At 45.0% G+C, this 26,060-nt stretch overlaps 1 protein-coding gene across 5 annotated transcripts in view; it reads left to right on the forward strand.

Annotated features, from left to right (window-relative positions):
- The first annotated feature begins 296 nt into the window (after nucleotides 1–296).
- Nucleotides 297–26,060, forward strand: part of LOC104369584 — a 60,741-nt gene continuing 34,977 nt past the window's right edge. For 2 of the 5 annotated variants that reach the window (XM_009977128.3, XM_032985301.2), the window contains exons 1-3: nucleotides 299–820; nucleotides 19,701–19,776; nucleotides 21,036–21,526. In XM_009977128.3, coding sequence (XP_009975430.2) covers nucleotides 752–820; nucleotides 19,701–19,776; nucleotides 21,036–21,526 — 636 coding nt within the window. In that variant the 5' untranslated portion in view covers nucleotides 299–751. Of the gene's footprint in view, nucleotides 821–19,700; nucleotides 19,777–21,035; nucleotides 21,527–26,060 lie in introns of all 5 variants that reach the window. The other 3 variants (XM_042789815.1, XM_032985302.2, XM_032985300.2) reach the window with 3 other exon arrangements.

The following is a 26,060-nucleotide window of genomic DNA, read 5'->3' on the forward strand; positions in this document are numbered from 1 at the left end:
GGTCGCTGCGGGAAAAGGCTCCCGGGGAGGCTCCAGGGACTCGGGAGGGGACGCGCCAGCGGGGGCGCCGAATCGGGGCACGGGGCAGGCAGGTCACCCCCGGGCATCCCCCCCCCCCCCCCCCCGCGCCGGAGGAGCGGACACCGGCGCTCAGGCCGGCGGGGGCCCTTTAAGCGGAGGCCCCGCCCCGTCCCGCCCCAGCCGGCCAATGGGCGCCGCGCCTGCCGCGCCGTTTGTTACAAGTTTCCCGTCGCGGGCAGAGGCGCGGGGCGGCCCGGGGGCGCGGGGCGGCCCGGCCGGGGGGGCCGTGCCCGGCGGGAGCGGTGCCGGGAGCGGGGCCCGGGGCCTCGGCTGGGGGGCTCTGCCGCCCCTCAATAAACACTCTGCGCCGGGCGTCTCTTGTCCCTTGCAGCACGCTGCCAGCTGGTACCTCCCTCCTTTCTGAAGCGTAACCGGGGAGGGGGTGGAAAGCAAAGAAGTTTGGTATTTATTTGTTTTTTCCTTCAGGCTGTGGAAGGGGGAATTCCCTCTCCCTCCCCTCGCGGAGGGCTGCAGGACGGAGCGCGGTGGCGGAGGAGAGAGGGGCGCAGCTGGAAGCGGGCTGGCCGCAGCTCCCCCCCCCGCCGCGTACCTGGGGGTGCCGCATGCGAGCTCTGCGGAGCTCCTCCAAGCGTAGCAGCAGCGGCTCGGCAGATGTAGATGCGTGTGTGTGTGTGTACTTAACCCTTTCTTGGCTCCTCGGATTTGTACCATGCTGAAGATCCTCACCAAAAAGCTCAGGAACCAAAGTTTGAACGAAATTCAACCTTTCCAGCTAAAGGTGAGAATAGCCGGTTTTGTCTCGGTTGTTTTTTTGCACCCTTCAGGTAACTAGTAATGGGGCCTTGGGAAGCTGGTAACTTGCAATGTTTATTATGCTGAGCCAGTTTCCTCTCAGCTAGTGTGCTCAGTAGGAACTGGCCTAGGCTCTATTTCTGTTACTAAAGTCCTCTTCCTTTGCTCTCAGAGTTAGCCTGCACAATTCAATAGGTAATACAGAAAGGTGGATAAAGGCAGATGTATCTGCTTGTTCTTTAGAAGTACTTACTTTTAACGGGGTTCACATTTAACTACATAGGCATTTGCCTGTCTAGTTACCTTTGTATGTGTGCAATCTGTAGCCTCCCAGACCTTGCCGGTTTAGAACCCCAGTGTGCTAGGTACTGTACAAACATGATTTGCCTAAAATGCCTTTCAGCATGTTATTTGCATTTCTCTCCCTTCTGGTCCTGAAGGCTGGAATCTGAGCTGAAGTTTGCTGTCTGTTTCACTGTATTGACCCATGGCTTTCCAGACTCTGCATATGTCCTTTATCAGTGTTCAGAAGAAAAATGAGGATCACATATTCAGGATAAGGAATATCTAAGCCCTTCCTGCCAAATGCAAGGAGGAATTTTTGAGCCATATGCAATGGGATAAAAATGGAGTCATGATAAGTGAGTTACAAAAAATTACCAGATTGTGATTTGGTGAAAGTGTTGTGAACCAAGGGATACCCCCTGAAATCAGCAGAGTTACTCTGGATTGGTGCCAGTAGTGTGGGAAGTGTAGTGCCTGGCCCCAAATCAAAGAAGGGATCTAGGGAAAGCAGCAGCCCTCGTTGCCCGAGTTGGGGGCTGGGGATCCGTATACCAGACTCTAGCGGAGTCTTTTGTATGTGTTACACAGAGGCGGATTGCTGTGTGGCTGCACTTCTGCGCAGTCACTCTGGACAGGCTGATGTCAACTTTGTCAGAAACAGTGCTGATGTTTCCTCAAAGTTTGCTATGTCCATGTACTTCTTCCTGTGGGGATTGCACATTCTGTGGTTCTTGGGGGAGGCAGGATTAGATTTTATTTTTGGAAATAAGGACAATGCTTTAGGTTGTGGTGGACTGATTCAGTGCAGAATATCTCTGCAGAGGCAGTGAGTGATTTCTTTTGAACACTGTTTTGGGGCCTTGTGGCTGTGATTGCCTCCTTTAGCTTTATTGTTTGTCTCTTAGAGCTTCAGGTTGTGAAACTGTGAGAATCTTTGGAAGGAGCTCTCAGGGGTATATACAGCCTTCAGGATGCTTGGAGGCATGCAGGAAAACCTGCGGGAGTGGGTATCTGCAGCCATTTTGTTCATATTGGTGCCAAGGTTTCATGCTGCAAACAGGTGGTCTGCATTTTTGTAGGCTCAATAGAGAAGAGAGGCTTAAGCTTGCACTGTTTCTTGCAAAGCTAATGCATAGACCATCAGAAGTATCATTGCAGCCTGCTGTGGGGAGTGGTACAATGACTGGTTATACATGTGTATGGGCAGAAAGCCAGACTTTCAAACTCTGGGTTTATATATATTTTGTAGGCCTTTGGGGACCATGTGTAGTTGCCTGGTCTTGGTTAAGCCTTGTACCAGCGTACTGATCTCTTAACAGAGCATTCAGTGCTCTCTCTTAGGTATTGGGCCAGATCTCCTTGCAGGTGTGGACACGGGATAGGTGTCACAAGCAGCGAGTGGTGTGGGAGCTCCCCGTGGCTTCACTGTGCATGGACCCTGCGATGAAGCCAAGTGTCCTGTACCATCTCCCTCTACTGCCCTCAGGTGATGTGGGGTTTCCAGAAACAGACCGGACTTCTGCCTTCCCACCTTCCTCACATTGATCTGTGTCTGTGCAGGTCTGTACCTAGTCAGGCATGTATGGTACGTGTGTTATTTAAAAGGTCCAGTCTGCTGTCATTGAAACCTAGTGAAAAGTCAGTTAGGTGTGAGCATAAAATCAGATCTGTAGTAGTGTAAGTGGAGAATGAGCAACTAATTTAGATAGAATAAGAGCTGATCTGCATCTACCACCCAAGCCAAGAGCTTTCTGAGCTTTAAAAACAGTATGCTTAGCTGCTCTTGTCTTTCATTACCCACTTGCTTTTACACTTTATCACCTTTGTTGTAAGTCCTCAAATTCAAGGGAAAGCAAGATGCTGTTGTTTTTCTAGTTTGCAACAGTATTACCATTAGACAAAGACCTGGGAGGCTGTCCTTGGGTAAATTGTCAACTCATTTTTGTAAGTTTGGGAGATTTGACCAACCTTGGATTGGCATCCAAGCTTTGAGACTCTTTTCAGGATGAGATTTCTGCTCACTGTAAAGATCTCATTTTGGTGCCATATGCCCCAAATTGATTTAGTGTGGCTGTGATAGGTCTTCCTAGTCTTCCCCCACTTGAAGAAGCTGAGAGTCTGCCATTGCTTCCTATAAGTGAAACCAGGAGATATACAAACTTTGGGTGTTGATGTAATGGACTTTTCTTCCTTGGTATTTAGGCAGCTGACAGCTAAGGCTACTCAGAGGCCTGTGACTCAAGAAGTCTCCTGGTTTGTGCTGATGTTGCCGAGGAAGTTAGTGTCCCTTAATTGCCCTTCCACCAGAAGTCACCGTAATGGGAAGGGAGAGATTGACTGACATTTTACCTGCTGTTGGGTTAGTGTGTGCTGCCAGCGGTTTCTGATAAGGGTGGGTAGGCTGTGAAGTGTGGTAGTTCGGGTTCAAATCTGAACCCTTAACCTTGGAAGACTGGTCCTGCTGACCTTACTGTCTCCCCACTGGACACTTGTGCTCCTGTAGGCAGGGGCAGCAAAGTGGCAGCATGGCTACTCCTGAGCTGTTATGGTTCATAGTCGGGCCCATTAGCTTAGAGTCCTTCAGCTGCTGCAGCTAAATCCAAGACAGGGTTGTGAATTGGAGCCTTGTGTCTCAGCCTGTTGTGCCACCTCTTGCTTCAATGGTCTGGTGTTATTTGCTAGAGATTAGGCTAGATTCAGGAACCTCCGGTTTTTAGCTGGCTGTTAGAAATTGAGAGCCCAAAGCAGATCTGACTTTACAGGTTAGGGCTTATATTTGATAGCAGCTGGCAGCTGGGTCTGTTCCAGAGCAGACTTTGTGGGACAGGAGAGAGGAGTGAGAACAGGGCCTTCCCCCATACTGTAGTGCAATACTTCAAATAAGGAAAGTGAGAGAGGACTGTAATTCAAGGCATGAATTTTTCATTGTTTGTCCAGTATTACAGTCTAGTACAGTTTTTTATTTTCTTTCTTAGTTTTGGACTAGTATCCCTGGGAAGCCCTTCCTGAACTATGAGTAAAATTGTTCAAGGAGCTTTTAAAATGCATATCCTGAGGTTGCATGTAGGTTTATGTGATGGAGTACTGATATTGCGCCCTTAGAAGTACTCTCCAACTGACTCGGTGAGTTTTCTACAAATGAAACGTCTTGTTCATCCCTGCAACTTGAGGTAGTGGTTTCTCACACAAATGCATTTTTTCCAAATCCCTTAACTCTTGTGCCCTTGCATATTTGTGTAGTGGCTTAAGTGTAGGTGTCTATTTTCTAAGCTTTGCTTGCAAGCAAGCTCCTTGGGGCAGGGAGCATCTGGTTGGAACAAGTCTGTGCATTGCTAGTCAAACTAAGCCCTTAATTAGTGGCCCTAGGTGTTATCAGAACGAAACAGTTGGATTGTGGTGTGTTAAAAAATTAACTGGCTAGAACATGTAGCTGAAAAAAACCGAGCACTTTAAGGGTGGCAATTCCATTCCTGCTTTGCTGTTGACATAAACAACTTTGGAGGTGATACAATTGATGTTCCAATCAACAAAAGTTGTTAAATTACTTATGTATTTGGCATATTCCTTTTTGTCTTGGGCAGAGGTAATTAAGACATGTTTGTAATTTCCTTAATGTTGATCAATGAAATGGAGTCATATGTGGGTCTGGTGACAGAGAACTGCATTTCTTTGCTACATAATTTTAGCCTTACGCTTGCTTACAAGGGAGAGATGGACTAACAAAGCCACTGTGTCAGATGACATCATGTACCCTTGCAGCTTGTACACGTGCATACACAGTGCTGGGGACTAGCAAGTCATATCAATTATTTTCTGCTGTCATATGCATCTGGAATCAGCTATGACACTCTGGTCTGGCTAGCCAGCCCTGACAAGTGACTAGGAATCATCCTGGTCCTTCCTATAAGAATGAGGTTCAGTTGGCTGTGCAAAGTGAGCCTCAGGCTTGCAGGCAGTGACTTTTGAGTCAGTGTCCCAGTGGTAGCTGGTTATTGTGCAGAGCCAGGAGTATGTTACTTAAATTTTGTCTCCTCAGACTAATAGAGTGAAGTAGCATCATTATTATTGATGCACAGTGGGTGTACTTTCAAAGATCTGTGTAAAGGCTTACGCTTTCCATGAATGAGAACAGATTAATTTCCTTCTTTCTTTGGGTTGACTTCTTGTCATGTGCTCAGCCAGCCACTGGTTTCCAAGCTGGCTGAAGGCAGCCTGGCGCAGTGAAAATTTGTCTTTGTCCTGTCTCCTGTGGTATATGAAGGTTTTCTCTCCTTCATGGGCTTTTCAGCACATCCCACCAAACAGGTTCATTCCTCTAGGGCTGGAGGACCCTGTTTTCATAGAATCATAGACTGGTTTGGTTTGGAAGGGACCTTAAAGATCATCTAGTTCCAATACCCCCTGCCATGGGCAGGGACACCTTCCACTAGATCGGGTTGCTCAAAGCCCCGTCCAACCTGGCCTTGAACCCTTCCAGGGAGGGGGCAGCCACAGCTGCTCTGGGCAGTCTGTGCCAGTGCCTCACCACCCTCACAGTAAAGAACAACTACTTATATCTAATCTAAATCTATTGCCTTTCAGTTTAAAGCCATTACCCCTTGTCCTATCACTACATGCCCTTGTAAAAAGTCCCTCCCCATCAATCCTGTGAGGCTCCGTTTAAGTACTGGAAGGCTGCTAGAAGGTCTCCCTGGAGCCTTTTATTCTCTAGGCTGAACAACCTGAACTGTCTCAGCCTGTCCTCATAAGGGAGGTGTTCCAGGTCCCTGACCACCCTTGTGGCTTCCTCTGGACTCGCTCCAACAGGTCCGTGTCCTTCTTGTGTTGGAGGCCCCAGAGCTGGACGCAGGGCTCCAGGTGAGGTCTCATGAGAATAGAGTAGAGGAGGACAATCCCCTCCCTTGGCCTGCTGGCCACAATTTCCTTGATGCAGCCCAGGGCACAGCTGGCTTTCTGGGATACAGGTGGGTTTTTAACATCAAAGCTTTGCTTTTCCTCTTGCCAACACCTGGTAACATCAGATGCTTCTGGTTTGTCTTAATCTCACTCAGAAGGGGCACAAGCATTTGCATTAATGTAAGAGTATAAGCACAGTTTTGGCTATTGGAGTATCTATAACTAGGTCTAAAGTTAGGCCTGTGATAATTTGGACTAAAATTACTTTAATGGGTTAGAAATGCTGTGATAGATACTTAACCAAGGCAAAGAATAGAACAGGCAATCCCTGACACTCAGAAACCTGAAGTTTTTGAGACTTCTGCCAGAGGCATTGTAAAATAATAGGTTTGCAATTCTTTCTGCTTGGTTTCTAAGGTCTGAATCTTCAATGATTGTCATCTTTCCTGTGCAGACATCCAGCACTCATAGTCTCCTGTAATGACTTAATTCCGGAGAGTGTGACATCAGACAAATTGCAGATATTGCAAATACAGCATAATGGGAAGTTCATTGACATTGGGATAGTTCAGTGAGACATCCTCTCAACTGACTCCCTTAATGACTGATAGGAAAATATAGGCTAGATTAATAAAAAAAAAAAAAATCCACCCCTTGGTGTCATGAAGAAACCTCATTATTTCCCTTGTATTTCCTAATTCTTGATTTTTATTTGAATTAAAAATTGAAGTTTGAAAATGTAATACTAGGTATTTAACTTCTGCATTTCAGTGAAAACAGATTAATTTATTTTGCTTTGCTAGACTGTGCAGTTCTACTTTGTTTCCTGTTGTCATGTACCATCTTACACTTCCTGAATTGGTGTTGCACTGTTTGGGATGCTGAAAATTTTTCTGAGCAGGAAAATAGCTGGTATTTGAAGTGAAAATAGAAAGCAGAGCCAGGTGATTATTTTAATTATGGCTCTTGCAAAACAGTGGATTCATCTTTGTTTTAAAGTAAAAAGCAAGACCTGCATCCACTTAAGGCATCTGTGGAGTGGTGGGTGGGCAGGGCACCATGCTGCTGTAGTGTGCTAGTCTGGCCAGCTTCTCTGGCTGTTCCTGGGGCATGCCTGGGGTCACAAAACTGTTGTTGGGATGCCTCAGTATGGGAACCAAGGGCTGTATTGCCCTTTCAGTGGGAAATGCACTCCCACCCGCAGTGCAGGCAGCGCCAACATCTCCTACCCCCATGCATTTATCTGTAGCCCCTGCTCTCCGGTTCAGTGGGATTTGGGTTGCTGGGCGATCCAACTCTTCCTAGCAACCAGCGTCACAGGTATGTGTGCACTCAGGGCTGTTTTCTGCTGCAGTAACTGTTGTACGTGGCTGTGGGCAGAGCCTGTTTGTCCTGTCGCCACCATTGACCAGCAGAGTCAGCCAGCTAAGCTGTTTTTGAATAGCACCAGCACCACCCACAACTGCTCAGCATGAACACCCAGGCAAAGATTTAGAGAAAAGCCAATTAGTTGTGACCTTTATCTGCACAGAAAGCATTCCCTGTGCAGTATGAACTCTGCTGTGACCCAGGTCTAAAAGTGGATGTAGAGGATGTATGACCTGACGTGCCCTGTGCAGAGCTGTCTCCATGCCAGCCTGGGCACAGGCCTGCCCAAGCTGTGGGGACATGGCACGCAGGCAAACCACAGTTCAAAGGTGTCTTCTGGACCAGCTTGGTCACTCCTTGGGGGTGGACAGCTCAGGGTGTCTCTGGGCATTTCTTCCCTTTCTTGCTATGTTCTCACTTTCCAGGCCCACTATAACATTTTCCCTGCTGTGGCCTGGTTTGTTTGGACATTAACCTGGCCTCCATGTATACCTTGGTATATACATCATACTGAATTGTTCAGTTGTTATAGGACATGCATTTTGAGGCTGGGGCATCTCGGGAGCTGGCTGAGGCAGAGGGAGTGGATCTTACATGTGAGTAGTCTCTTCCTCCTCTAATTACTGCAGAACACCAAGCACTTGACCAGGTGAACTTTTGCTGTTCTCTCTTCAAGACAGAACTATCAGAATGGGAATGCTACAACAGAGTACCCTGGTGTGGGTAAATCATGTGAAGATCTCACATGGTTGCCTCTCTAGTCCAGCCTTGATGGCTTCATGGAGGGTAAAATACTTTGGACACTTAGGAAAACTTTCCAGTGGACCTGGAAGTAATAAAGTATCTTGCTTGGAAGATTGGCACCAAAGCTGCCACATAACTGCATATGCAATAATCCAAATCCTGGGTGGTCTTAGTTGTTCTGAGTTAGCATGTGAGAATATTGTCTGGGGGTGGCAGGAGCTAAAAGTCCAGAGAAGGTTCTGTGGGTGACTATCAGCTTTGAAAGCAGCTGTTGTGGACCAGTCTTTGTTTCCAGTCCTCTCTTCCCCCAGTACTCTTAGACAGCCAGCCCACCATCCAGGCTCACTGTAGAAATAGTCCTGCTGCAGAGACCCTTCAGCTTGCCAGGGCTTGTGCTGGGAACATAGATCAATGCCTCTACCTCACTGGTATGCACCTTTAAATGAGTGTTGTCAGCAAGGAGATGTGGTGAAACCTGGGGAGCTGTCCTTCAGGCATAGTAGACTGTGAAGCTATGGGCTGCCTTCCTCAATGAGCTGCTATCATGTGGGACTGGCATGACTGTGTTGGTTGGTCATTGTACCCAGCAAATGTGCCTGAGAAAAGCTCTTTACAGCTTTGATTGGGATCACTTCCCAGCCTTTGTTCCATCATCAGCCCATATGAGAAGACCTAAGAGTTCAGGGTTAGAAACATCTGAGGAAAAGAGGAAGACAGTGCCTGAGCCTAGGTGACCTGAGGAGTATTTTACTAGTCATGTCTCCCATTTCAGGGATGGATTGAACTGAGGTTGCCTGTCTGCAAGGTAGATGGTCCTTATCTGAATTTAGATTTATGAAAGGACAGGAGATGCCTGGATAAAGTATTCCCAAATACCTCAATATTCTGTAATGTCCACAATGAGAGCAGGCAGACCTTGGTTTCTGACATTTCTAGGGAGCAAACTTTTGATTAGCCTTGGGTAGCTGATTAATTGATTTGACTGGGCTACAAACCTGGTTTTGAGCCACTGATTTCAAGGAGATCACAGAGTTCAAGTTGCTGATGGCATAAAAATCTTATCACCTCACACTCATATTGCTCAGAAATCGGTTTCATTTTACTCCTTCCTAATGGGGTCACATTGTTTCCATGTTGCAGGCTATTTTTTATTTAACTGATGTCCTTACTTGGCATCGGAGGCCACAATCTGCCAAGCTCTATATGGGCATAAGATGAGAAGAAAATTTCCTTTGGTTGAACAGGGAATTTCCCATGTTGAGGAAAGGTGCCAGACAGGCAGCTAGATCCCCCAGTTTGCTGAGAGTGTGTCTGGATGTAAGCTGGGAAAATATAAAATAATCCTTCCATATCCTGTCACCCAGTTATTACACAGAAAGCCAAGTGGTTGTTCCAGACAGTTGTCTGCAGCCAGACTGTTTCTGTGTGTGGGTTTTGTTTTTTCAATTTTTTTCTTTATATCTAGGAGTTGGTTATTCTGAAGAAATAGAAGTTCTTTGGCCAAAGGATAATTAACAGGAGAGAACAGTAGTATTTGGTGTGGAGCATATAAAGTGAAATAATTTAGAGGCTTAAAAAAAATCATCAGTTTCCATGTATACATTTTTGTTCATAGAAAACCCTTTATTCTGGCTTGGATAGAACAAGACATTCTTAGGAATCCCCTCAGTGGTATTTTGCAGAAGGCTACAGTGCAATTAAATTTTTCCCATCTTGCTCCTGAAATGGTACGTGGAGGTGCCGATTTAGTATGTGGTGCTTGGACGCTGGCTCAGTAGCTATCTGTGATGAGTGAGGTGAATTGGATCTGCAAGAACACTGTTGGATTTTGTTCTTTGCATCCCCTTGTGTTGTGACATTTCAAGTAAATGCATATGCCGTGCGGCCTGCTTCCATGAATGGGGCTAAGAGCACCCATCCTGTGTTACACCTACAGGCTGATTACCCCAGTATCCTATCTCCTGTAGGCTCCAGAGGTGAGCACCTAGGGGAGACTGAGAACAACACATATTTTTGTCTTGGGGACTTCTTGAGACACAACTGCTGTCTGTGCATTAGTAGCACAGTGGATTTCTTTTACAGAAACCAGTCCACTTCTCCCCACCAAATTTATGTTAGGTCTTTGCATCCAGAACATCCTGTGGCAAAAAGTTCCACACCTTGACTACATGTTGCTGAAGGATCACCTGTTGCTTGTTTAGAACCTTCTTCTTACAAATTTAATTATGTACTTTCTGCCTCATATATTGGAGGAGAGAGTAAACATTCAAATTCTTTGTGCCACTCATCCCTTGGCCATCCCTCCATGTGTGGGGTGAAGACAAGACCTCTGTCTAGATGATTCCAACTAGGAACCACCTGGAATCACAGAATGCCTATCAGGAAAGGATCTGGTGCAGTGAGAGCCATTGCAAGTTTTTACACAGTCCTTACTCCTACTTTAAAGATGCTTGATCAGATGGATCAAAGATCTGGTCTTGAAGGATTATTCTATGTTACTGGCTTGCTCCATGATAAAACACAAGAAATTTGGTGTAAATCCACAGAGATGAAACAGCTCGTGTCCACTTGCACTCAGAAGGGTTAATGTGGGATTTTTAGAGGAGAAGTCTGAAATGTCTTGTGCTCCAAGTACATTTTGCAGCCTGACTGTAAGGCATTGTTCCTTGTGTTTGAAAATCTGGCTAATGTAGTTCTTTATGGCTGAGCAGAGGTGAGTGTCAAGTGAGGTCTCCCAACACAGGCAGCTTCTCCTCAGCTAATGAAGTATCTCAGGGAAATGGCAGTTTCCCTTTCTGGGTCTTTTGAGGAGGGAATGGAAAAACTGTTACCAGATGTGTTGTTTATTCCAGCTGCTGTCATCTCTACTTTCCTGGTGGAGGGGACCCATGCAGTGATGTGGAGTTGTCAGAGAAGCTGGCCAGTGCAAAGGGACCTCTTCTCATCACAGCAATGTAATAACTGAGGCTAGTGGGGATGAGGTGTGAGTCAGGAGGTGTGTATGTAAATCCCTGTGGCCAAAGCAGGAGTGTTTGGCACTGGTGTGAGCAGCCATCTCGCATCCTCCCCTCTCTCAGTACATGCATTACAGATAAGATTAGATGTGGTACAGGTGCCTCTGCAGTTCTAGGTGTCCCTTGTATTGTCTTCCCCTTATGTCTGAGAGGGTTGTCAGCCTGTGATAAATAGTGCTGCTTTTAATCGGACTGAGTTTGGAGCTGAGGTTCAGCAGCAAATGGGCTCTCAATTACAGATAGAGCTAAGTCACTTTATCTTAATGCAGGGTGGATGAGGCCCTGTGATGGTCTTCAGTCCTTCAGGTTCCTTCTTGTCTTTCTGGACTGCTGTGCTTTGTGGTGTCAGCACTGCTGAGTAACACTGCTCCTGCAGGGTGCGAGCCAGGGGAATGCCAGGGCTCTGTGCTGTGAGCTGTCAGAGGAACTGACCTCTTTTGCAAAGGGATCTCTTTGCAGCACAACCGTTTTGTAGGTTGCTGCATCTTTCTGAAGGGTGCTTCCTGACATTTTACCACTGTTTTCTGTGCTAATTCCCTTCTGAACTATGTATGTAAAATGCTACCTCTCCACACAGGATGAGAAAGTTAACAGATGAATGCTAGTCTTCCAAGAGAACCCTTGAAACTTTGATATGAGTTAGCCATGAATCTTTATTCCATCAGCAAAGTCATGAGTAGAGTAACAGAGCTGGCAAGAAACTTATTGTGTGGGTCCATCACATGCAAGTGACTGTCAGCTGAGGCCAGGCTGTGCTGGGTGTTTGTACGGAGCAGACACTGAGTGGTGGGAGGAGAGTAAGAAATTTGCTGGAAGACTTACTGAGAAGTGGCACATCTGGAAGCTTCACTTGCAGGTAGAAGTGGTGTTGGAGGAGCATATGTTTTTTTGTCACCATAGTAAGAGCTATAAACCTTAACCAGCCTCTTAACCTAACAACATAGGAATAGTTTGAGAAATCTGTAAAAATTCTTGCTACCAGAAAGGATTATACATATCACAGCATGGAGATGCAGCATTCGCCCGGCTGCTGTAATGCAGAAGCAGTCTTATTTTGTAACACACACTGGTCTGGGAAGGCAAGGAGAAAATTGGGAGGATTAAAGGCTCTACTTCAGTGTTAACACCTTTGTTACCATACCCCATCCACCTGCTGAGTGAGAACTGTAATGACTTTTTTCTGTCTGTAATTTCTAACATCATGCCCTATAAAATCATGGCTCCCAATGCAACTGCAGCTATATTTATACAAAGAGAGTCTGGTTCTTACTATGACTTTGGGCATAAATAAACTGAATGGAGCTCTCAGATTTAGAGTATTTTGGGTGCTAAGGACCAGAGTCTAGGTGTTTTCTGCCTAGGAGGCTTTAAGTCTATTTTTTTTCAGTTGGTAGTATTCCTTTTGTGTCTTCTGTTGCCACAGAAGTTTAATGGCTGGTGGGAGAAGTATGTACATGTATGTGGGTACTTATACCATTGATCTGTACTGGGTGGAACAGAGTTTGTTTTAGTCTCTTTGCAAGTACTGCCTTTTCAAGGTTTGTCTCGAGTGGAATTTAAAAGGATGATCTTGATTTTGTTCTTCTAACAATATTTGCCCAGATACTCTTATCCAGACCCATGGTGGATAGGAGTCTCAGTTGTAGGCATCAGCTGCATTCAGTTCCCTATGATTGGAGGACATCAGATGGCTGCTGTTTCTGTTAACTATGGATTCCACATGTTCATTCACCATAGGCTTGTTGATGTTATATACCATATTTCTCTAGAGCAATGGTGAAGCATTGGGAGGTTTGTTTTATTTTGCAAAGTCATTTGTGTTTTTATCTTTAGTCTTCCCCTGCAAAATCATCTCAGCATAGCTCTGGGAAGAGGAGGGGGAGATTTAGAAAAGGGGGTTTGATGCAGACTGCTGCAAGAGAACTAATATGGGACAGATGAGAGTGCAGGGAGTTCAGCTGTGCTCTGTGGGTTTGGTCTGAACTGTATTTTGACTTGTGTCTTTGTGACCCTTCCCAGTGCTGAAGCCAGCCTCACTGTACTTGTCTCTGCATAGTGTCCTCAGATTCACTCTACCTGCAAAAGAGGATCTTCAAGCCTAGGGCAGTGCCCTGTTATCTCTGCAGTTCTAGTCAGGTTTGGCCACAGTTGTAACTTCTTTTCAGGAGCTGTAGACAGCAGATAAACATAATTTTGCCATGCGAACAGTATGTCCAAAACACATGTATTTGTTCATGGAATTACAGAAGGATGAGGGAGATTTAAAACAGTAAGAGGACCGCTCATGTGCCTCCTCCCACCCACCACTCATGTCCTCGCTGTTCTATGTAAGCCTAGTGCTTTCCTCTCAAGATCTCAGTAACCCAACTTAAGCCCATCTTTCTGGAAATCAAGTTCAGTCATTGTTCCTCATAATAGAAGCTCAGTTTCCATGTTCTCTGGTTAATGTCGCCCACCACTTGCATCCTGAGGGTTGCCAGTCACCATGTTTGCCTGTGCCTGCATGAAGTAAGCATTCAACAAAAATGACATCTGTACTGTTAAAACGTTGAAGACTTGGCTATCTAGAGTGACTCTCTGCTTCCGTCAAATCAGTGAAACCACTGACTGTTAAGTAGACTCTAGGCCACTGCAGAAGATGATGTGTCTGACTAAATGTGCAGCATTCAAACAAAAATAGGAATTTTGCTGTCTTCAGCATGGGGCAGGAGTGGAAAACAAGGGCTTTGAGGAGTGTGGTGTCCCACTGGCCCATCACTGCTTTCACCAACTCAGGCGGGCAGCTGCTATATCAAGCAGGACAATGTTCAAGGGTTATGAACCCTGGGTTTGAATTGTAGCCATTTGCAAGGGAATGGTGAAAGGAGTTTGAAGGTAGAATAGTTATGAAAATTAAAAAGGAAAATAATAATAGCAATGGGACAAAGAAAGACTTTAGAAAACTTTTCCAAACTAGGGCTGTTCTGGCTGGAACTTTAGCTGTTGAATGATGCCAAATGTAAAACCCAGATCTAGTCTGTGCAGTCATATCTCACTTGTGGATGTTTGAAGACTAAACTGAACTTAATCTCTAACTCTGCTGCTTTTATTGAGGAGAGAGCAAGCATTACAGCCTGTTTTATTAGCATAAATTGTCCCTCTAATGCTGAATATCTCTGAAAAAAAAATAAAGGAGAATGTGGGAGAGGAGTTAGGTGCTAATTTGAAGGTCGGTTTGACTCACTCCTTCCTTTTTCCTCATGTTGTTCCATGGCTCAAAACTACCTTTCAATGTCGCAATCTCCCTTATTTTCCTATTCTTTCTAATTCAGAGTTTCTTATAACTGGGAGGATGGCATCTCCCTCATTCAAGATCCGGCAGTGTCCCATGGCAACTGTAGCAATTGTTGACCTGGAAAAATAACACTGGGGAAACTTAGTAAAATGTTTTTTACTAAAGCCAAGCAGTTGGGACAGAGAAGAGCCAGCAGCAGAGCCCCGTGCTGTAGGATGCCCATGTCTCTAGCAGCAGCTCTGTAGGCAGTGTGGTGGGGAGAAGGTGAGCACTGGCTTCATTTCTCCAATCTGAAGTCTGAGGAAATGAAATTCAGTTCCCCATAGCAGAGATATCAGTAGTCGTTGGTGAGCTCATCATCCCTTTCTGCTTTTGTGCCAGGAACCAATGAGTAAGACCAACTCAGCGAAGTCTCTTTCCAAGGCACTTGCAAGGGGCTTTACATAGTTGCAGAGATTCCCTGGAGTGCCTGGGCTCAAGTGAATGAGCCTGTGTTGCAAACAGCCTCATATGCAGCAGCACAGGCAGCACTGGCCTCTGCCGGGGAAGCTACCTCCCTGGAGGTAAACTCCCTCCCTCCCCGAGGGAGATTGGGAATGATGCCCTCCAGCCTGTGTGCATTCTTGATTCAAGCTTGGAACTGGGAGTTGCCTGTGGTCAGTTGTATCTTTGTCTTCGCTGCTGTTCCTCACGCACACACCCTCCACTGCACCAAACCACCCCATTGGTGTATTTGTTTTATTTAGGACAGTACAGCCATTAAGTGAAGCCTGTTGGGAGAGATTTGTTCTGCCTTAGAAGTAAGATTCCTTTCTCTTTTGTAAACTCCCAGATGATTCTTAATTTAATTACTTTTGATCATATGATAGCAGGCTAATTTCTCTTCTGTAAGCAAAACTAAGAGGAACTCCACTTTAACAGGGTGGAGGTTTTGTATTATCACGTGTATTTCAGGACTTTAGACTCCAGAGGTAACAGGACCCTTTAGAACCTGGGTGATTCTGGCTGCAGCTAGTTATCGTTACTCCGTTGACAAGCAGCAGTGTGATGAGAAAGACAGATTTTTTTTTTTTCCCCCTCTTTTTATATCTGCTAGTTTGTCTTTAATATGTCAAAACTCCCTTAAAGGTATAAGCTTTACATTCAGTTCTCCTTAAATAGTATCTGGTTATTCTATACAAATCCATCTTTCCTTATTGGAGATGGATGCAAAATCACACGCATGGGGAAGTTTGTCCATGTTTCCATCTGGCACTGTAGGAGTCCTTAGCATGACAGAAGGCATGTCTGGTGCTGGAGCTGAAGGACCCAGGTGTAAGACTAAGATCCTCATCAACAGGAGGCTGCTGTCTTTGAACTTCAGGTCTGATGCATTACCTGAAGAAAGACTGGAGGGTGGATGGGTGCCCATCCTTTTTCTGTTTTGCTTTGTGCCATGGATTTTAAACATCTGTGTGAATTGGAGATTTTCTTTTCTAATTTTGCACATTAAGGTACGAAGTGTACTGGGTAGAGTCCTGTGCAACCTGTTCTAACTGACCCAGCTTGAACAGAGACTTGGTACTAGATGATACCAAGAGATGTCTTCCAATCTAAACAGTTCTGTGATTGGTATGCTGAAGTCATGATCTAGTGGGATCTTTGACATGGAGATCAAGTTTTCTGCTATAGCAGTGCCACAATTCTGAGTCTGTGAGGAAAACAAGGCTGTGCTGCCTCAGACAAAAGTAAATTTGTGGCTAATATAAGACGGGGACTGTGCAAGGGAGGCTGGAGGCTTGAACACAATATCACTGTGTTTAGTGGAATGCTTTTGAAGAGAGGAAAGTGTTTCTGTTAAAGCCTGGGAAGAGTCAAGGGAGAGAGAGCATTTATCTCCAACTAGTCAGAGCATTAGTCTTTGATTCCATGTATCTTTATAATTTCTGGAAATTCTTGTTGTCCATACAGACAGACAATCATTTTTTCATCTTCCATTAATTTTTGCCTGTGTGGTATATTATGACAAGGAGTTTCATGTGTAAAATTTCAACTCTGCAACATTAATGGTTAGTCTGCTATGAATGATGATTCTCTGTTAGGGAGCATGGGAACTAGGGTCTCAGGAGCTTGGGAGGCTTCAGTTCTGACAAAAATGATATAACTTGTGGCAAGATTTACTAATAAAAATGAGTATGTAACAATACTAAAATAGAAGACCTTGCTAAACAACAAATGCGAGGAAAATGATGATGTCTCTGAAAGACTGAAGACAAAGCAGGAGGGTATTTCCATGTATGTAACCCACACAAAATCAGAGATGGGAGGACTTCTGAAAGGCAGTGCAGGTCATGGAACATCAGAGGCAATGTGACTTCTGAGTATTATCCGTTTACTTCATTCATGCACAGAATGCACAACTGCTGGATTTTAAGACTTCGTTATGTCTAGCCTGTGATGTATATTATGAAAATATTCTAATTTCTGAGGGTATTGTCTAGAACAGGGGTATAATGAAACCAGTAGGAATAATGGGAGAAATTGAGTCTAAATATTGAGAGAAATGCGCTGCTGGTATGTTCTTTCAAAAGAAAAGGTAGATGTCAGGAACAGTGGCTCAATTTGTGTCCCTAATTGCCTTGATTCTGAAAAGCATTTGGCATGTTGCTCATAAAAAATATAGTTGGTTAAAGTGTGGGTGCTCACTTTTCTATGGCTAGCATCAGGAGGATGATTAGCAAGACTGTGGGAGCCCCTTTTTTCCATGAAGCCTTTCGTATTGTTCTATCACTTTAATTTCTTAGGTATATACTATGGGACCAAATCCACAGACTCAGTATCTTCTTGTCTGAGTTTTCTCTCAGGTATTTTGAACAAAGCCTCCGGAGAAGTGTTTGGGGCAACTCACAGGGGATTATTCTTGGGCTGCATGTGTGACTGGGGAGGATTTAAGCAGAGGATAGTTACCCATATGAGACTAGGGCCTAGGAAACCTATACTTGTACATGGAGGAGTGAATATTTTGGAAGCCCTGGACTGGTAGACACAGACCTTCAAAATGTCAATCATTGACTCAAATCCAACTCCTGCCTTGATCATCTCAAGCCAGTGACATTGTACAGTATCTCTTTGACCTGCATGTGCTAGATGTCATTGCCTCTTTTTGGAAGTAGCGCCATGCCATGCATTGACATTTACATAGTACAAAAACTGGAGCTGATGGGTTTCCCACACAGAGCTGTTAAACCTCACTGAAAACCCTGCCACATCCAAATGAAAGGTTTTTATGTGCGAATGAGCCACAGACTAAGGTCAGTACCTCTTGAGTTAGAATTGGAGCCTTAGCTTTTGTAACGAAGACAGGACCACTGTCTGTCTGTACAGCAGCTAGCACAATGGCACCTCAGTGTCAGCTGTCCCCTCTATGAACTACCACGGCACAAACAAGGTATTATACCTGTTCTGGGGACAACTAGAAGTCTGTTAATTTGGCAGTGTTCCTCAGTGCCAGCTGCCTTTATTAAATGATGCATGTGTGTGAATACGTACAAGAAAATTGTAGTTGTGGTGGGAAAAACAACCTCCTGCATTTACTTCAAGAATATCTGCAATGGGGATAAATCTATGCCACTATGCCTATTCATCATTTGACATCTGGCATAGCAGTTTAAAAACTATCAAGGAAGGAAAATGTTTTCTGATTTCTTAAAGCACGATGTAAATATAGAAGGGCAAAAGGTAGCTTTAAAAAATTAGGAGAAAAAAAGGTGTGAACGGGCTTTTGGGGGAGCAAAATCCCCAAACAGAATCCTGGAGGATGGCCACAAAATAGGTGTGTTGCCTTAATATCTGTCAAATTCAATATCAGTCAGAATTTCTCCACTATTCCTGTTTCTCTGCATCAGCTGTATGTGTCTTCATAGGCACCTAGTTAAGTGTAGTTGCTCTTCTGGGTCTCTGGGAAGCTTAAACACTTCAAGGACAATTCCCTAGGAACAGTGGTGGAAGTGAAATGGGTCCATATCAGTGTAATGGTGGCATGCTGCCTCATCTATAGAAGTCAAGTACAGCACATCAGACATGTTTAAAATGGAAACATATCATGTAACCTTTTGAAACTTCTTGGCACTGGATTCTGTTGTGGGCAAGTAGCTTGTGAGAGTTGGCTAAGAATGATGGAAATGTTTATTGTTCTGAATAAAAAGATGTAAGGAATAATAAAGCTCTTCTTGCAGTAATCATGTTATTCCAGAACTGTTTCTTATAAAAGTTTCTTTTGAAATACTGCATTTTCCTGTGACTCATTTGGTTTTGTCCATTGACAGAAACAAATAAGCTGTATAGCTCAAAGGTTTGATCTTATAACTTCCAGGTATGCTCTATGCAGCAGAACAAGTCACTTTAGGGTCAAGGAAGGAAGGGTTTCCTTTATGTAGACAGCTCAGCAGCAGTAGGATCTATCTGACCCACAGAAGCTTGGTTTCAGATCTCAACCCTACTCAAGAGGCAGCTACCAAGTTTGTTCAGAGTTAGAATATGTTTTGAGTAAGTGGGTATTTGGGTGTACAGCTAGTTGTTTGGTGAATCCATTGACTGACCCAGAGCAAATATTCCTGAAAATTCCTGGTAGACAAAATACGTGAATTGTCATTACTCTTGGTGCATTTAAGGGTGTTCAGTGGTAGTGTAAGATTCTGAGCTGGGACAGCATAATGTTGTTTGCATTTCTGTGAAATATTGTTTCTTTTATTTCTGTTACATTCTTCAGTGTTATCCTGTAGGAAAGCAAGACAAGTCTGTTCTTTGGCTTGTGTGTGTGTGTGCCTTCAAGAGGGGAGTGTGGGTACACACATAGAATGGCTAAAGTTAACATGCCACTTCCATTTGTGGGTGCTTTGCAAGATGATAGTGCTGTTGACAGGATGCGTCTTTATTTTGGCAGTGGGTTTTGGAGATTCAGTTGTCCACGTGGTGTGGATGTGGTAGGCCATGATGGTTATAAGGTGTGGGTCTGAGGGGCTAAGGGTGGGGTATGTTCGTTGTGCTTGGGAAAGTTGGTGGTGCAGTAAAGTGGAAATAGTGGTAGGCTGTGTGTTTTGTGTTGCTGCAAGTAAGAGATATAATGGGAGTTTGAGGTTGGGAGATGAGGATGTGTATACAGAGGTGATACGGCTGTGTGTGTGCGGTTAGGTGGGGTGGAAGCCTGCAGGATATGAGAGGGGGAGGGTGGGGGGAAGTGGCTTGGGTAGCAGCAAGGCAGTGTTCAATGTTTATGATGAAGACTTTTCTTTCTCCTTGCCCCCTAGATCTCCTACCCCCCAAGTGATGAGGACAGCGATGACTCTGAGGGAGAGAACCAGGAACTTGCTCAGATTGACAGAGGTAATGGGATGAGATAGGAGGGTCCTGGGATGCTACAGCTGAAGTCCATTTTGCTTTTCACTTGTGTTCTTGGAAGTGCTGCCTCCTCTGTCCCTAACGTACCACAACCAGATGCATTAAATAAGTCACCTTGAAGTCTTTGAGACCTCACAGGGAGAAGCTATTGTTATCAGATGCTGCAAGTTGTACTTTTCTTACCAGAGACAGACATTATTAACCACATGATAAGGTGCCAGTGCTGCATACATAGGGCAGAGGAGGTCTACAATTGGGCCAGCAGCATAACTGGGACTGAGAATTTATCTTTTATTCCATGCTTGTGCAGCTGTGTCATCTTTGTTCTAGGTTTCATCTTCCTTGATGTTTTGATACTCACTTTCCTTATTCCCCTGGACCCATTGTCTGATTAGCTCACTCCTTTCCTCCTGTACTGTTGGTATTGGGCAGCCCTATTCTTGAATCTAGCTGAGGGTCTTTGATAGAGGAGAGACAGGTGCTTTGCTATTGTTTTTGGACCTGGTATGAAGCAGCTTAAAACTGCAGGTGAAACCTGTCATAAATGCATCTGTTGAGCCATTTGTGCATGGCCTGTGTTTTATTGTTGTTTAGCCAAATTCAAGTGGATTCTTACACAAAGGCAGAAGTTGTTAAATTCCTGACCCACAGGACACATCCTGTCGAAATTCAAATCCTGGCTCCTTGTGCTTAACATAGAAAGATCTCAGCAGAACAGGTAAAGTGTGCCCAGTTTACAGCTGAAAGCAGGCTCTCTTTTATGACAAGCCTTGTAATAGGAGGAGAACTTCTCCCTCCAGAAACCAGATCTCTATTATTTGAGCCACAGACGTGCTGTTTAGAATAATGTAACTTGTCTCCTCTTCCCTGAGAACTGGTCACTAGAACTTAATGTTTTTAGCTAGAAGCAAGTGCCTGACAGCACATTTGTAAGATCATGTCTTCTCCTTTTTCAGGGGTTGAGGTGTGTGGCAGGTCCATGTTCTTGCTCTGCAACTAGACTTCCAGGTGACAGTTTGTGAGGGAATGCCTATCAGTCTGGTCTAAACAAAGGTCTGGAAACTTCCAAAGGGAAGCATTCATCCTGGGGGGGTGTTTCTTCTGGGTAAGAAAAGGTGGGAAAACAATTCAGAAGTATAGTAGGGAGGAGATGATAAAAACAGGTCAGGAGGAAGTAGGCCCAGTTTATTAGGGCATGGGACACAGATCTGCTGTGCCACTCCTCTATCTCCTCCTCCCACCAGAGAGAAGACGGAATTGTACCTTGACCCCTCTGGCCACCAACCAGCTCCAGAACCAGGAGAACCAATGCTGCAAGGTTCGTGCCCTCTTCCACGCCAGCCTTGACCGCCACAGCTCAGAAGAGGAGCTGGAGCGTATCAACCGAGAGTTCGCTGCTGAGAAACGGAAGTGGTCCCAGGTCAGCAGGCTTGCCTGCTGCAGTGACAGCAACAACACCTCCTCCAGTGACGAAGAAGTAAAGAACTTGTGTGCGATGTCCTTCCGGCCTGTGGCAGAGCAGGCCGATAGCCTGCAAGCCAGCCCGAGCCCGGTGCCGTTCAGTGCCTCCCCTCCCAAGAGACTCCAGCCCCTGGTGCGGAGCCCAGCCTCCAGACCTTTAATCTTAACAAGTGTTGGGGCAGGCCTTGAGCAAGTCATGCCTTGTAAGAGACATCGGCAAGGATACGGGGATAAGGTCAGCAGGCCCAGCCTTGACCTGGAAAAAATGCAGCAGGTAAGGCAGAACCTCCTATGAGGAAAGCAGCATCACTTGAGAGTAGATGTTGTAAGCAAAGACAGAAAAGGATTCTTGAGGCAGAGTTCAGTAAATTCATAGGGTTGCTTCTTGTCATCACATCTTCAAGGGCATAATTGGTACTTCTGTTGTCTGTCTAGGATAAAGTAAGCGTACGTGTAGATACCTCTCTTGAGAAGTAAAGCTGCTGCTACTTGAGTGGCTCTTGCTACAGTTGGGCTGTTCTATTGCTACCCCTATTATGAAGGCAGCACCTGCAACGTCTGGTTCATTGCATGACAGAGGAACAAGTCACTGGAGTTCACTTTTTGTCAGGTTACCCCTGCTGCCATTATCTGGCCCATATCATTTACTCCAGAATTAATTGCTTAGAGGTTTATAAAGAAATACCTTTGTGATGAAAGTAGCTGCAGACTTGGTAGGTATTTCCACCCTTGTTGACCTCCTTAGGCCCAGGTCTCTTTATGCCTCCTTGGAGTTTTACAGCAATGTAGAACAGTGCTTTCTGCCTTCTTAACACTTTACAAACACAAGGTACTTACAGTTTTCTCTAGACCCAATTACTCTTGATTTTGCAGGACTTCTGTAGGGGTCTGGGATAGAGATGTGTAAATTCTAGGAGTTTCTCTCATCTCTGCAGGGGCTGGGAAATGGGGCATGCCTGGTACTGGTGGGGTGGGCTGCCCTGCACAGTGCCCATCTGGTGCCTCTCTTTCAGAAGGCATTGCTGTAAAGTTAGTATTTCAGCTTGCCCTTCATTAGTTATTTTTCTCCTTGCACTGGTGTAGTGTCAGTTTGAAAGAGTATCTGCAGACATCTGCTGACCCTGGTAAATTGCATTAGCTTAAAAGACATTTATTTTCAGTTCTGAATTTCCTCTCATTAGGGAAGAATTTCGCTGCCACTGGTTGGTTGGATGTACTAGTTTTAACCTCATTAACACTACCCCCTTTAAGCCTACAAGATGGACTCACTAAAAGAAAGGACTATGTATTTATTTTCCAAGATCTGTAAAAGTGAGACCCCTCCATTTCCCCATTTCGTTGCTGCTTGTTCTCAGTCCTGCTGGCAGCATACATCCCATGAATACATAGTACAAAGACTTGTGGCTTCAGTACAGTTTTACTCACCCCCTCTTCCCCCTTCTAGCCAAGTTTCTGCTCACAGAACATTCAAAAGGCCCAGTCTTGCATTTCACATCACCCAAATCTTCTACTGATACTGACAGACTTTAATTAGTCTCACATCCTAATGAGAGGAGAAAGCTGGTAAGCCTGTGCCCAGCCTTCTTTTCTTCAGAGTGCATGTGAGTAAATGGAGAAATGATCCTTTTGGCCCAGGTGCTTTCTCTGAATTGGATCCCAGGCATGACATCTACCTGCTCTGCCTTAAGTTCTTTTCAGCAGTTTGTTTGGGAGTATGTTGGTGAAGGTTAGGGGCTAATTTAAATAAACTTTCCAAACAGTTGTGGTTTTTCTGGGAAACCTTCTGAGAATGATTTGCTTTCTGGTCTATTTGCTTTTTACATTTCCGGATTAATTGTGTCAAATTTTTGCAAAAGAAGTTGAGATCTGGAGTGGTGGTGGTGTGCTTTTTAAATAATGTTTTTACTGTAGATTTCATTAACGCTTCTAGGTTGTGGAATCCCTGTTATAAAGAAAGTATATTCAGCTAGTGGTTTTAATTTAAAAGTGTACTTTTTTTTTTTTGGATGAGGGGGAGGAGAAGGGGAGCATGCAAAGTGAGGTGTGAGGTGTAGCCTGAATATTGTAACAGTGGCCATTTGTATTATTTTTATAGTTGGTTAATTTTCAACCAGTAATATCTTGAAGCTTTATGATGACTTCTTGCTTGCTACCTGTACTTGTTTCTGCTACAAAAATAATGACAGAAATAACAGTAGTGTTGCAGATTCAATCTTAAACTGACGCTTGGATTCCCATCAGTTTACTTAAATCAGTGATCTCATTTCTTATCAGAAATCTGAGTTTTGTTTCGAGTTCTGTCACAAAATCGTTATATGAAGCTGAGCAGGTTTTGTTCAGTACTTTTATTCCCCACCTGTAAAATGGGACCAGGGCATGTGTTTCTTGGTCCGTTTTCATTCTGCAACAAAAATGCCTCTTATTAACCACCTGGGCAGCACTTGCTATCATGTATTTTTTAGTCAGGTAAACAATGCAAATGAGGAATGATAATATTAAACTGATGACTCAAAGTCTTCGTCTGGGCTCTGAACATCAAGCTATTCTTTCATTGTGATTCTTATTCTTGCTATAATGTGCTTGGCCATGAGAATACAGCATAAAAGCTTGATCATATGGCAACTTTTTTGAGCAGCAGACATGGCTTTCACCCTTGTCCCTGAGCCTTACTTCCTGCTCCTGCAGCTCTGTGGAGTGGATAGATGACAGAGTACCAGGCAAGATTAATTTGTGCCAGAAGCACAAGGTGTTCTGAGACAAGACGACACTTTTTGGTGCATGATGCAGTATGGGTCACTCAGCGGTGGATGAAGAAATGCGAAGTGCTTTGCCTTTGCATCAAATCCTGTTTTTGTTGGATGGTAATAGAAGATTGGTCCAGAGAGTTGTGGTGTTGAGCAGCTCTGTGTTGGGATGCTTAAGCTATTCTTAGGATTGAACGGACAAGGCAGCTTTTGTAGGAAGTCCATGGATCAGTGGTATGTGATGTCCAAAAGTCTTTCTGCATTCCAGTGACTTGGTGCCTTTTGATAAGGAAGGGGAGCAAATTTGGGAGACAAGTGGGTTGGGGGAAATCTGTGTGCTTTTAAGGGTCTAGGCAATTGCTGTGCTTTTACCTCCATGGCCTGTGGATAAACAGAAATCTTTATTGTCTGGGCCTTTCTGTTCAGCCTCCCTCGGCAGGAAAGGCTGCACAGAAGCAGGTTTAAAAAGTCCCCTTCTGGTTAGGTGCCAGGCCATGCCTTTCCAGCTTCATGGGACAGTGTGATTCTGCCCTTTTGTTCCCCAGCCATGAGTTTGGACAGTTGGCAGGTATATTTCCCACCCTGGCTGGCTGGTCGGCTGGCCACCCAGCCTATTCCTTATTGAGGCTGAACAAGGGCAATTCAATGTGTGATTTTCTTCACCCCTCCAAAGGACTAGAAAATTAGCTCAGAAGACTTCTTCCTTTCTTTTCTCTAATTGGGCAGAAATACCCTGGCTCATGCAGACACCCACACTGCTGCAGTGAATGCCCTCTCCCAGCCACCCTTTGATCATGGTCCTTAGACAGCAGTGTCATTACATGCAGGCCCAGTTGCCAGCCACTTACTATTTAATGAAGCCTGTGCATGTCCTAGAAAGATTGTGGCTGCTGCCACCTTGTTAACTGCAGCAGATCTGGCTTTTGCCAGTGCTAAGAGCTTGAGGTCAAGGAGAGCAGGAACATCTTTTGGGTCAAGGTGGAAGCACCAGGGAACGCAAGGGTCAGCTGAGGTATAAGGAAGTCCAGGGTGTCACAAAGACTCCTTGGAGCTGCTGAGCTTGTTCTCAGGGGATAAGACTAACTAGTCTTGACACGTTGTGTAAACAGATAGAAAGGAAGTAGAGAGTCCATTCTCCCATGCTGTTCAGTGTGATTGCCTGGAGCTTCTTTGAAATCTACTTTCAGCACCTTGAGAAGTCAGTGTAGCACTTGCAGGGAGAGAGATCGTAAGAGATCTCTCTTGGACGAAAGCTGCTTTGGGCTGGCATGATGAGCAATCCAAACTGTCCTTATTTGTGAGTGGGTAGGTGGCTGGTAAGGAAGGCATTGTCTTAAAGTGCAAGGCAGAGAGGTTGGGTACATGGATATATTTCCAGTTATGCTACAAAGTCACTATGTAGTTCTGAGTAAGTTGCAAAACCTTTCTGCCATAGTTTGCCTGTATATATGAGTAGATAATATCAATACTATTGTGTAATGGAGGCTTAATGCATTATTTAAAATGCTTTGAGATGCTAGGTTGAAAAAGGAGAGCACAGAAGACAAGAAACACATCCTGTGATAAAATGTGGATTTCTCATTGCAGACACTGCATCCCTTTGGTGGGCAAGTAGTTTCAGTGCACGATGGGTAAGTGGAACTTTGTCTTGGCTTGACACTGAAAGTGGCCTGGGTACAGTGTGAGCCCTGATCTGGGCTTAGCTGTGTAGTATCAAGCCCAACAGTCCTTACACTGTATATTTAAATACTGGCATTCTGGTTGGACTGGGCCTGGTAGCGAGTGGCACTGAAAACTTTCTTTGGGCCGATACTGGTTGCACAGAGGCTGCAAGATGGCACTTGCCACACGTGACCAAGGACCAGTGTGTGACCCCTGGTACACTGGGGTCTGGGCTTTGGGCTGCTAATGGCTCCAGGGTGAGAGTTCCATATCCCCAGAACAGCTGGGCTTTGCCCTTGCCTGTCTCTTCAGGACTTGACAAATAGCTTCCAGATAGAGAACGTGTGAGCTCGTGAGTCCTTTTCACCTCTTGGCCTCCATTTGAATCCAGACCTTGTCAGT

This window comes from Tyto alba, unplaced genomic scaffold (assembly GCF_018691265.1).
Source record: "Tyto alba isolate M040663 unplaced genomic scaffold, T.alba_DEE_v4.0 Super-Scaffold_16, whole genome shotgun sequence".
NCBI classification, from domain to species: Eukaryota; Metazoa; Chordata; class Aves; order Strigiformes; family Tytonidae; genus Tyto; species Tyto alba.